We start from the raw sequence: 12,302 nt of genomic DNA on the forward strand, positions 1-12,302 counted from the left end.
AGAAATGAGAGAGTGCTGAAGCTAGTTTTGAGCTATGTCTAGTTTATTCATAATTTAAATGCAGACAAATAATCATTTATCTTAGCGCAGCCTCATTTATTGAAATGAGGATCATTCTAGAGGAAGAGAAAACTGCTTTCTGTAGGCTTGGCTCCATGTGTTAGACAGTGTGGTGTAGAGGTCTTCTGTCCACAGTCTGAGCCAGAGGTGGGCACGGGCTGTGCAGCGGTGTTGGCTCCTTCTGTCTTTGTTTTTCTGCCCCGTTTCTGCTGTTGAACAGCCAGAAGAGCAGAGGTGATGGTGCATTTCCCCCAGCCCAGGGATCTGGAGCTGCAGTAAAGCTTCCTTGGAGCTGTCATTGCCCAACGAGCTCCAGAGTTGAGAAATACCCTGCCTTGTGTCGGTGTCTTTTGAGAGCAGTGCCCAGAACAGGCTTTGTGCTGACAGCATGCAGATCTATAAAGTTCAACCAAGTCAGCCACAACCTAAGCCTCCTGACCCCTGTATGGCCCCCCTATAATTACCCAACACATTATTTGTTAATAAATAGGACTGCTGTAATATTTACATCCCCCAGTGAAAGTGTCACCTACAGGAGATAGTAAGTATCATGACATGCAACATCTACGTTTTTTGAATTACACTGTAAATAAAACTAGTTGAGTCCCAGCATCTCCAGGGATTCCTTGGGAATGAAAATTACACTGCACTTCTGCCATGGTAACTGGGTTATTTTTCTGTAGATAATCTATGTAGGTTTATATCAATATATATGTCTGTATATATAAAATATATATTCAGTATAGATTTAGGTAGGTGAGTAGCTGATACAGAGGTGTGTTCCAGAGCAGCAGTGTCACTTAGCAGAAACAGGCCAGGAAAGAATTGACGACCTAGAATATAGAGAGAAAGCAATCGGTATTTAAAGTGTAGAAACACTTCTTAGCGATAGGAACTTTCCCTGAAAAGGGGTTTTTTTGGGTCAGCAAAAAGGAAAAAAATGGACAAGCCTGGTTCTGTCTGGTTCAGGGAGATATAAAGATGATTTAGGACATGGTGGTCCATTAGCTGAGGAACAGGAGCATGGCAGTGTCCTTCTAGAGAGGTGAGCTCCCCCTGCTCATCTCTAACTGGGTACTACACTTCATGAAAAACTGACTATGTATTTTTATCTCTCTCTCTCTCTCTCTCTCTCTCTCTCTCTCTATATATATATATATCAATTAGACAGTGGCACACTGTGATGGTTTGGAAAACCCATCTCCTCTTATGCTCCTTTGGTGTTAGGCTTTTTGTTTCTTTGAGGAAATTCCCCTGGACTATAGTAATTAGTGTAGCAAAGCAAAGAGTATTAGCCCCTAATTGATAGGCTTGCTCTGTTCCCCCCTTCCCCTTCCCTTTCTCTCCCCTTCCCTTCCCTCCCCTCCTCTTCCCTTCCCCTTCCCTTCCCTCCCCTCCTCTTCCCTTCCCCTTCCCTTCCCTCCCCTCCTCTTCCCTTCCCCTTCCCTTCCCTCCCCTCCTCTTCCCTTCCCCTTCCCTTCCCTCCCCTCCTCTTCCCTTCCCCTTCCCTTCCCTCCCCTCCTCTTCCCTTCCCCTTCCCTTCCCTCCCCTCCTCTTCCCTTCCCCTTCCCTTCCCTCCCCTCCTCTTCCCTTCCCCTTCCCTTCCCTCCCCTCCTCTTCCCTTCCCCTTCCCTTCCCTCCCCTCCTCTTCCCTTCCCCTTCCCTTCCCTCCCCTCCTCTTCCCTTCCCCTTCCCTTCCCTCCCCTCCTCTTCCCTTCCCCTTCCCTTCCCTCCCCTCCTCTTCCCTTCCCCTTCCCTTCCCTCCCCTCCTCTTCCCTTCCCCTTCCCTTCCCTCCCCTCCTCTTCCCTTCCCCTTCCCTTCCCTCCCCTCCTCTTCCCTTCCCCTTCCCTTCCCTCCCCTCCTCTTCCCTTCCCCTTCCCTTCCCTCCCCTCCTCTTCCCTTCCCCTTCCCTTCCCTCCCCTCCTCTTCCCTTCCCCTTCCCTTCCCTCCCCTCCTCTTCCCTTCCCCTTCCCTTCCCTCCCCTCCTCTTCCCTTCCCCTTCCCTTCCCTCCCCTCCTCTTCCCTTCCCCTTCCCTTCCCTCCCCTCCTCTTCCCTTCCCCTTCCCTTCCCTCCCCTCCTCTTCCCTTCCCCTTCCCTTCCCTCCCCTCCTCTTCCCTTCCCCTTCCCTTCCCTCCCCTCCTCTTCCCTTCCCCTTCCCTTCCCTCCCCTCCTCTTCCCTTCCCCTTCCCTTCCCTCCCCTCCTCTTCCCTTCCCCTTCCCTTCCCTCCCCTCCTCTTCCCTTCCCCTTCCCTTCCCTCCCCTCCTCTTCCCTTCCCCTTCCCTTCCCTCCCCTCCTCTTCCCTTCCCCTTCCCTTCCCTCCCCTCCTCTTCCCTTCCCCTTCCCTTCCCTCCCCTCCTCTTCCCTTCCCCTTCCCTTCCCTCCCCTCCTCTTCCCTTCCCCTTCCCTTCCCTCCCCTCCTCTTCCCTTCCCCTTCCCTTCCCTCCCCTCCTCTTCCCTTCCCCTTCCCTTCCCTCCCCTCCTCTTCCCTTCCCCTTCCCTTCCCTCCCCTCCTCTTCCCTTCCCCTTCCCTTCCCTCCCCTCCTCTTCCCTTCCCCTTCCCTTCCCTCCCCTCCTCTTCCCTTCCCCTTCCCTTCCCTCCCCTCCTCTTCCCTTCCCCTTCCCTTCCCTCCCCTCCTCTTCCCTTCCCCTTCCCTTCCCTCCCCTCCTCTTCCCTTCCCCTTCCCTTCCCTCCCCTCCTCTTCCCTTCCCCTTCCCTTCCCTCCCCTCCTCTTCCCTTCCCCTTCCCTTCCCTCCCCTCCTCTTCCCTTCCCCTTCCCTTCCCTCCCCTCCTCTTCCCTTCCCCTTCCCTTCCCTCCCCTCCTCTTCCCTTCCCCTTCCCTTCCCTCCCCTCCTCTTCCCTTCCCCTTCCCTTCCCTCCCCTCCTCTTCCCTTCCCCTTCCCTTCCCTCCCCTCCTCTTCCCTTCCCCTTCCCTTCCCTCCCCTCCTCTTCCCTTCCCCTTCCCTTCCCTCCCCTCCTCTTCCCTTCCCCTTCCCTTCCCTCCCCTCCTCTTCCCTTCCCCTTCCCTTCCCTCCCCTCCTCTTCCCTTCCCCTTCCCTTCCCTCCCCTCCTCTTCCCTTCCCCTTCCCTTCCCTCCCCTCCTCTTCCCTTCCCCTTCCCTTCCCTCCCCTCCTCTTCCCTTCCCCTTCCCTTCCCTCCCCTCCTCTTCCCTTCCCCTTCCCTTCCCTCCCCTCCTCTTCCCTTCCCCTTCCCTTCCCTCCCCTCCTCTTCCCTTCCCCTTCCCTTCCCTCCCCTCCTCTTCCCTTCCCCTTCCCTTCCCTCCCCTCCTCTTCCCTTCCCCTTCCCTTCCCTCCCCTCCTCTTCCCTTCCCCTTCCCTTCCCTCCCCTCCTCTTCCCTTCCCCTTCCCTTCCCTCCCCTCCTCTTCCCTTCCCCTTCCCTTCCCTCCCCTCCTCTTCCCTTCCCCTTCCCTTCCCTCCCCTCCTCTTCCCTTCCCCTTCCCTTCCCTCCCCTCCTCTTCCCTTCCCCTTCCCTTCCCTCCCCTCCTCTTCCCTTCCCCTTCCCTTCCCTCCCCTCCTCTTCCCTTCCCCTTCCCTTCCCTCCCCTCCTCTTCCCTTCCCCTTCCCTTCCCTCCCCTCCTCTTCCCTTCCCCTTCCCTTCCCTCCCCTCCTCTTCCCTTCCCCTTCCCTTCCCTCCCCTCCTCTTCCCTTCCCCTTCCCTTCCCTCCCCTCCTCTTCCCTTCCCCTTCCCTTCCCTCCCCTCCTCTTCCCTTCCCCTTCCCTTCCCTCCCCTCCTCTTCCCTTCCCCTTCCCTTCCCTCCCCTCCTCTTCCCTTCCCCTTCCCTTCCCTCCCCTCCTCTTCCCTTCCCCTTCCCTTCCCTCCCCTCCTCTTCCCTTCCCCTTCCCTTCCCTCCCCTCCTCTTCCCTTCCCCTTCCCTTCCCTCCCCTCCTCTTCCCTTCCCCTTCCCTTCCCTCCCCTCCTCTTCCCTTCCCCTTCCCTTCCCTCCCCTCCTCTTCCCTTCCCCTTCCCTTCCCTCCCCTCCTCTTCCCTTCCCCTTCCCTTCCCTCCCCTCCTCTTCCCTTCCCCTTCCCTTCCCTCCCCTCCTCTTCCCTTCCCCTTCCCTTCCCTCCCCTCCTCTTCCCTTCCCCTTCCCTTCCCTCCCCTCCTCTTCCCTTCCCCTTCCCTTCCCTCCCCTCCTCTTCCCTTCCCCTTCCCTTCCCTCCCCTCCTCTTCCCTTCCCCTTCCCTTCCCTCCCCTCCTCTTCCCTTCCCCTTCCCTTCCCTCCCCTCCTCTTCCCTTCCCCTTCCCTTCCCTCCCCTCCTCTTCCCTTCCCCTTCCCTTCCCTCCCCTCCTCTTCCCTTCCCCTTCCCTTCCCTCCCCTCCTCTTCCCTTCCCCTTCCCTTCCCTCCCCTCCTCTTCCCTTCCCCTTCCCTTCCCTCCCCTCCTCTTCCCTTCCCCTTCCCTTCCCTCCCCTCCTCTTCCCTTCCCCTTCCCTTCCCTCCCCTCCTCTTCCCTTCCCCTTCCCTTCCCTCCCCTCCTCTTCCCTTCCCCTTCCCTTCCCTCCCCTCCTCTTCCCTTCCCCTTCCCTTCCCTCCCCTCCTCTTCCCTTCCCCTTCCCTTCCCTCCCCTCCTCTTCCCTTCCCCTTCCCTTCCCTCCCCTCCTCTTCCCTTCCCCTTCCCTTCCCTCCCCTCCTCTTCCCTTCCCCTTCCCTTCCCTCCCCTCCTCTTCCCTTCCCCTTCCCTTCCCTCCCCTCCTCTTCCCTTCCCCTTCCCTTCCCTCCCCTCCTCTTCCCTTCCCCTTCCCTTCCCTCCCCTCCTCTTCCCTTCCCCTTCCCTTCCCTCCCCTCCTCTTCCCTTCCCCTTCCCTTCCCTCCCCTCCTCTTCCCTTCCCCTTCCCTTCCCTCCCCTCCTCTTCCCTTCCCCTTCCCTTCCCTCCCCTCCTCTTCCCTTCCCCTTCCCTTCCCTCCCCTCCTCTTCCCTTCCCCTTCCCTTCCCTCCCCTCCTCTTCCCTTCCCCTTCCCTTCCCTCCCCTCCTCTTCCCTTCCCCTTCCCTTCCCTCCCCTCCTCTTCCCTTCCCCTTCCCTTCCCTCCCCTCCTCTTCCCTTCCCCTTCCCTTCCCTCCCCTCCTCTTCCCTTCCCCTTCCCTTCCCTCCCCTCCTCTTCCCTTCCCCTTCCCTTCCCTCCCCTCCTCTTCCCTTCCCCTTCCCTTCCCTCCCCTCCTCTTCCCTTCCCCTTCCCTTCCCTCCCCTCCTCTTCCCTTCCCCTTCCCTTCCCTCCCCTCCTCTTCCCTTCCCCTTCCCTTCCCTCCCCTCCTCTTCCCTTCCCCTTCCCTTCCCTCCCCTCCTCTTCCCTTCCCCTTCCCTTCCCTCCCCTCCTCTTCCCTTCCCCTTCCCTTCCCTCCCCTCCTCTTCCCTTCCCCTTCCCTTCCCTCCCCTCCTCTTCCCTTCCCCTTCCCTTCCCTCCCCTCCTCTTCCCTTCCCCTTCCCTTCCCTCCCCTCCTCTTCCCTTCCCCTTCCCTTCCCTCCCCTCCTCTTCCCTTCCCCTTCCCTTCCCTCCCCTCCTCTTCCCTTCCCCTTCCCTTCCCTCCCCTCCTCTTCCCTTCCCCTTCCCTTCCCTCCCCTCCTCTTCCCTTCCCCTTCCCTTCCCTCCCCTCCTCTTCCCTTCCCCTTCCCTTCCCTCCCCTCCTCTTCCCTTCCCCTTCCCTTCCCTCCCCTCCTCTTCCCTTCCCCTTCCCTTCCCTCCCCTCCTCTTCCCTTCCCCTTCCCTTCCCTCCCCTCCTCTTCCCTTCCCCTTCCCTTCCCTCCCCTCCTCTTCCCTTCCCCTTCCCTTCCCTCCCCTCCTCTTCCCTTCCCCTTCCCTTCCCTCCCCTCCTCTTCCCTTCCCCTTCCCTTCCCTCCCCTCCTCTTCCCTTCCCCTTCCCTTCCCTCCCCCCTCTCCCTCCCCTCCCCTATCGCTCCCCTATCCCCTCCCCTTTTTTTAATAAGAAACACTGTTTTTTCCTTTTTTATTTTTTTTTAGTTTTCTAGGGGTTTTGCTAGGAGGCAGCAAAACCCAGTATTGTTAGTATGAGCCCTGTCACACTGTGTATCCTTTTAACTTGCTCAATTATCTTTGACCTGCAGAAAGATACCACCAAGTGGCAAGCTGCTCCTCACACTCACCACTGACGCTTGCGAGGGGAAGGAAAACTTTGTGCGCTACCTTGAACACGTCCAAGCAGTTATAACTGTGAATTCTACCAGGCGAGGAGACCTCAACATCAACATGACCTCGCCCATGGGAACAAAGTCCATTTTACTGAGCCGGCGCCCCAGGGATGACGACTCCAAGGTGGGTTTTGACAAATGGCCTTTCATGACCACACACACTTGGGGAGAAGACCCCCGAGGCACCTGGGCCCTAGAGATTGGGTTTGTGGGCAGTCTGCCGCAGCGGGGCGTGCTGAAGGAGTGGACACTGATGCTGCACGGGACTCAGAGCGCACCCTATATAGACCAAATAGTAAAGGATTATCAGTCCAAACTGGCCATGTCCAAGAAGGAAGAGCTGGAAGAAGAATTAGATGAAGCGGTGGAGAGGAGCCTGAAGAGTATACTGAGCAAGAACTAGTGCTGTTCTGCATGACGTGTCTTTCCTTCCCCACATCCCTCTACTCACCTTTCTACTATCCAAACTCTGTGTTAGACATATTACAATGATCGTCTCTGTAGTCAAATTATCACTTATTTCTTGATTTTAAAGTCTTCTATCTCGTCAGTAATTATTTTAATTACCACTGAAGCAATCCTTTTTCTACTCTGAACCACAAATACACTGTCCCCCACCAAATACTATGTACAGTTTGTGACTGTAAATGATTTTTCTTTTGTGTCATACAAATAGGTAATAACCTGCAAAGAAGTTGATGGCTTTTCCCTTCATATTATTGTGGTAAATGTTGTTTGTATTAAAAAAAAAAAAGACTGAATTTTAACATTGGCAGTTGGTCATAATGGACACACTTTTAAAAAAATATTGTGAGAGAAGGAATCACAAAGAGGTTGGCTGGAGAGGTCTTTGAACATCCAACAGCTCCTTCTGCATCACTGACCTCAGTGGGACTTTCCCCACTGGGTTCAACCAAAGTAGCACTAGACCCTACAAAAAGAAATAATCCAGAGATGAAGGAAAAATTACCAACCTGTAAATTTGCATCAATCCCATTCGTTTGAGAGTTTTCCTTTATACATATATATACACACTTACACAACATACAGGGTAACACATCAGCCACAGAATGGGTCAGCAGGCAGGCAATAACAGAGGCAAAGCGATGCCAAAGCTGGGGGACACGGGGAAGTGCTTTGCAAACAGGGTCAGGGCATTCTAGAAGCACAAGTTTCATTTTTGTTTGCCTTTTTCTTTTTTTTTTTTAAGTTTTGCCAATTTAAATCCATTTACCATCTTACAGCAGAAAGAGCAGATAGGGAACGAGCTGTAGGATTTCTGGCAGCGTGAGGCGAGGCCGCGTCAGCGTTTCCAACCACAGACCCCTGTTTTATGGGGTTTTACAACCCGGCTGTCGGTAAATTGCTGCGGGAGAAAGCTGAAGTTGGCAGCTTCAGCCCCAAAGCAATTTTGTATTCAAATTTCATTTTTTAAAATAGAGTTGTGTTATTTTTAGGTTATACAAATATATTTAAGGGGGAAAATACGCCTAAGTTATTAATGTGTCATGCAAAGTTGGCCTTCTTGGGAAATAAAATGTAGTGTGTTTGAGCAGATTTGTTGTTAATTATTGCTCTTTGCTGCTTAAAGAGTCAGTCCCACCTCCACTTTTCATACACGAGTGAAATCAATCTCTCTCGCCCTTGGAGTCTGCTCTCTCTATTGCCACAAGACATCCAACCTTCTCCTCGGTGGGAATTACTCATGGTAGCAACCACTACATGTTCTCAGGTGTGAAATCCCAAATTTAACCTTTGAATAATAAAGAGTCTTGATTCTGCAAATATTTAGGCACTCACTTACCTAAAGGCCATCAGTGGACCTACTCAAGTACAAATTTTAAGCAAGTGCTTTGGATCTTTGTAGGATCCAAGATCTACTTTTTAGCAGTGACTAGTTTCAGAATTTTATTACGTATTTTTAATATGCAGAGTATGAATCTAAAACATTTTAATAAGAGTTGTTCTGGTTGATCAGGTGCATAGTAGTAGAAACGCATTCAGTAAATAAATATTTATCTAACAAATTAAAAATGTAACCCAAAGGTTATATGGTGGACACGTTTCACTTAAGAATGTATAATCTATGCTGTTATTTCTGGTGAATATCTGTCTTTTATCTTTCCATAAGAGGCCTGTTCTTTCCTTCACCGATCCAAATGCAAAATAAAGAGCTCAACCTACTCAAAGTCTAGGTGACTTACCTCTTACAGCCAGGACAAGCAGCCCCACGCTACTCACAGGTTCCTCGTTGGTGTGGCAGCCCCTTCAGACGGTCCAGTCCCGCTGGGATGAGATGGGCATCGGTGGGAGAAGAACCAGGCCCCGTGTGACTTTTATTTTTGAAGTCCCAATACATTATAGTGCCAACTGTGTTTAATTTGGTGATTTAAAACTAACCCAAAACTTAACAGAGGGGCCCATTTCAAAGGGTGGAGTTCATGAGGCTTGAGCCAAAACTCACAGAAGTTACGTGGGTCAGGGACACAGTTGCTTGTGTCTTTGGAAGCCAAGGGATGGCGGGGGAAGGCACCCAGATCCCACAAAAAGCAGCGTACACATAGCAGAGGGAAGAATCTACCATCTATATAGATCTATATTTATGCATACACCTGTACGTCTAAATGAATACAACACACCTGTGGTATCTCTCTCTGTATCTATATATTACATACGATATGTATATTTGCATATGTTACATATATTTGCTTATAAATATATCTAAATTACATACGGTATGTAATATATAATACATATACGCACATCATAACCTTTTGTGTGTATGTGTTCAAAGAAAGAGGTAACTGGAAGCTTTTCAAGGACTTCTAAAATGTGGAAAAAGTTCTGGAATAAGAAAAGTCCATGTGGAAACCTTAAATGGCCGTGTACATGACTTTCCATTGCCTTTATGTAATTTTGCAGTTCTCTGTTCAATCATTAAATATCTTACAAAGCAGCAAAATAAGTAGATGGTTGTTCATATTTTCATAATGCTGACATAATTTATTAAGTGAAAGATCACGATAATGAGTGATATACAGAAATGGTGAGTTTTGATATAAGTATATAAAAACCTAAGTGTATATACAATATAGAGATCTAGTTCAAATTCTTCAAGATTTTTGCATCAGGGGATCACTGAAAAATATGTCCAGTCAGACTAAGTTTTTATGGTGTTGCTGATGGAAAATAAAGTTAATTTGTTAGCATTTATAATAAAGGGGGAAATGAAGCTCATGATTTGAAACAGGTGAACACTGTTTAACTAAAGCCCTGTGATGATGTTTTATAATACGAGTAAAATAAAGAGCTGTTGTAACCTGGCAGGTCCTATCATCATTGCCTATCCGCAGGGCCCGGGAGGTGATAACGCTGCTCCAAGTGGGGTGACTTCCTCCTCCTCTGCTTTTTACACCAAGAAAGACATTTTAGCCCGTCTGTGCTGGATACTGAGAACATAAACACAGTGCTCCAAAAAAGCCCAGCCCAACTGCTGCCCTCACTGGGGAAGGGGACGCTCGGGAAGAGAGGCAGTGACATTTTTGCACTGCATTTCATAAACAGTTCTGGCCCCAAAGAAATACTACAGCACTTTTTTCTTTTTTTTTTTTTTTCTTTTTTCTCTCTGCTCTCTGGAGCTCTTTGATCCACAACAAAATCCACCCCGTTTCCCCTCTTCCTAATTCCCACCCTCACATTTGGGTACTGTTCAGCTCACGCGGGCCCATGGCACAGGGTACATTTCATTTTATAATTTATTACCATGTCTACAGCAGTAAAAGATGGCATGGAACCTCCTGATCTGGGTCTGATGGCCACAGAGATGAGAACACGCCTGTAGTGACCCAGGTCTCCATGGCTGGAAGGGAACTCTTAGTTCTTTATGGTCTTTGATGGCCACTGATGTCTGTGATGTATGTGATGATGTGTCTGGTGCAGCTCAGCACCAGCTTGGTGCAAGTCTCGCACCTCAGGTTGCTGTCTGTGCAGTGCAGTACACAACTTTTCCAGTAATTAATACATACCAGCAAACATGCTTTAGGAGCAAGTTTGGGGTTTTTTTTTTTATGCTTTAGGAGCAAGTTTGGGGGTTTTTTTTTATGCTTTAGGAGCAAGTTTGGGGGTTTTTTTTTATGCTTTAGGAGCAAGTTTGGGGGGTTTTTTTTTATGCTTTAGGAGCAAGTTTGGGTTGGTTTTTTTTTATGCTTTAGGAGCAAGTTTGGGTTGGTTTTTTTTTATGCTTTAGGAGCAAGTTTGGGTTGGTTTTTTTTTATGCTTTAGGAGCAAGTTTGGGTTGGTTTTTTTTTATGCTTTAGGAGCAAGTTTGGGGGTTTTTTTTTTTTATGCTTTAGGAGCAAGTTTGGGGGTTTTTTTTATGCTTTAGGAGCAAGTTTGGGGGTTTTTTTTATGCTTTAGGAGCAAGTTTTTTCATGCTGCACAGCTGCAGAATGTGGTTTACAAGCAGCAGAATCCATAGCTTGGTCCGCAGCCAAGTGTAGTGACACCACAACACAAAATAGATGAAGGTGGTGGGGGATAGTCACACGTTAGACTCTACTAGAACCCAGCCTCTACTGACCTGCTGCCTCCTTGCCACTGACTAAGGCTTTTTTGTGTGTCTGAACATGAAATTCTCTGTATTGCAATGAAATGGGATGCAGGGGGGATGCCCAGTTCTGGCCAGGTGCTGCCTGAATCTGTTTACACCCTGTTTTGTGACAGAAATACTAAACAGCCTTCCTATTGCTGCAGTTGGGTGTTTTTCCCCCTTGCAGTAGTCAAATCCTGCTCTCACCAGCAGTTACTGTGAGCAGTTGCTCCCAGCTCAGAGCGCAGCCCCCGGTCGCAGCGATAAATTCCTTCTCTGAGGTTATTTACAGTGTTAATAAATTAAGCTGAAAAGCAGCACACGGCCTAGTAATCCATGTCTGGCATAAACTCCCACAGCATTCCAATAAAACACCAGTGACAAAAAAAAATTATGAATAATCCTGACTAGAAATGTGACTACCTGGGTCGCCTGTCCCTGTGACAAAGAAGAAGGTGTCACTTACCAGCCATAAGGTCGCAGTAGAGATGAGATACCTGCACTGGAACACACTGAAGAAAAACCCCAACACCGTGTTGAAGGGAAGCCTTGGGTGATGTGAGAAGTAGCCACAAAGCTGTGGCTCGTTAGCTTCAATTGCATTTAGCCAATCTCCCCCACCCCCACTTCCTTCACAGCTGACAGGAGTCACCAGCCAGAAATAAAAAGACTTAACAAAGGCCAAAAGCTGAAATGACAACTTTGAGACCCAGGATGGGAGAAGGACCCTGTAGCACTCAGCCTCTTCAGTACATCCTTTGTGTAAGTGGGATTAAATTATCTGTACTATTAAAAAGTCAAGCTGAGGCCTAAACGATGCACCAGCACTTTTAACGAATGCTCATTATTCATACATACACAACTCACAACTGAAGGGTTTCTTTTTTCTTTTTTTTTTTTTTTTTCTGCGTTGAAGGTTTCTGAAGCTGTTGCAGAAGCATTTGCTTTTTGCTTCCCCGGAGGGGTGGGAAGGCACGGCTCGTTCCGGCGGTCCCGTGGTGCTCAGTGGGACGGCAGGTGCTGGGGCAGCAGCAGGGTCACGGGGCAGCATTAAACGCTGTGAAACGCTACAGTCCGAGGAAACACAACAAGAAAAACACCAAAACACGCAGTCTTTTGAGTTGGCTGCAGTCTGCTCAAACGCTTGTTGGCACTCGTGAATACCTTAGCTGTGTTGGTGAAGGACAAATAATGCCTTCATTAGCTTTTAGAAGGGTTATCCCCCACTTTGGTGGCATTTCAAGCTTTATTCTGAGAAGATACGGCGTAAGAGCTTATGTCAAACACAGCTGGTCTTTAGATCCAAAAAGAAAAGTCTGTGAAACTCACCTCTAAGGACTGTAAATCAGAGAGACTTGGAATAGGTTATTTAACACGTATCCAACCCCTTCCCTGGAAGAACTCCTGCACACCAAGGCAGCAGACATTTACCAGTAGGGACTGTTAGTCAACGGTAAAGGCAACACACACCCACAGTGGGTATCTTCA

At 50.5% G+C, this 12,302-nt stretch overlaps 1 protein-coding gene across 2 annotated transcripts in view; it reads left to right on the top strand.

Annotated features, from left to right (window-relative positions):
- The window catches only part of PCSK2 (proprotein convertase subtilisin/kexin type 2), a 135,557-nt gene extending 126,007 nt beyond the window's left edge, over positions 1–9,550 (top strand). Inside the window, exon 12 of one of the 2 annotated variants that reach the window (XM_014966447.1) lies at positions 6,143–6,629. In XM_014966447.1, the coding sequence (XP_014821933.1) occupies positions 6,143–6,629 (487 nt within the window). Of the gene's footprint in view, positions 1–6,142 lie in introns of both variants that reach the window. The other variant, XM_014966446.1, reaches the window with a different exon arrangement.
- Positions 9,551–12,302: the final 2,752 nt, after the last annotated feature.

The sequence above is a fragment of the Calidris pugnax genome, unplaced genomic scaffold, assembly GCF_001431845.1.
Source record: "Calidris pugnax isolate Ruff unplaced genomic scaffold, ASM143184v1 scaffold31, whole genome shotgun sequence".
Lineage (NCBI taxonomy): Eukaryota > Metazoa > Chordata > Aves > Charadriiformes > Scolopacidae > Calidris > Calidris pugnax.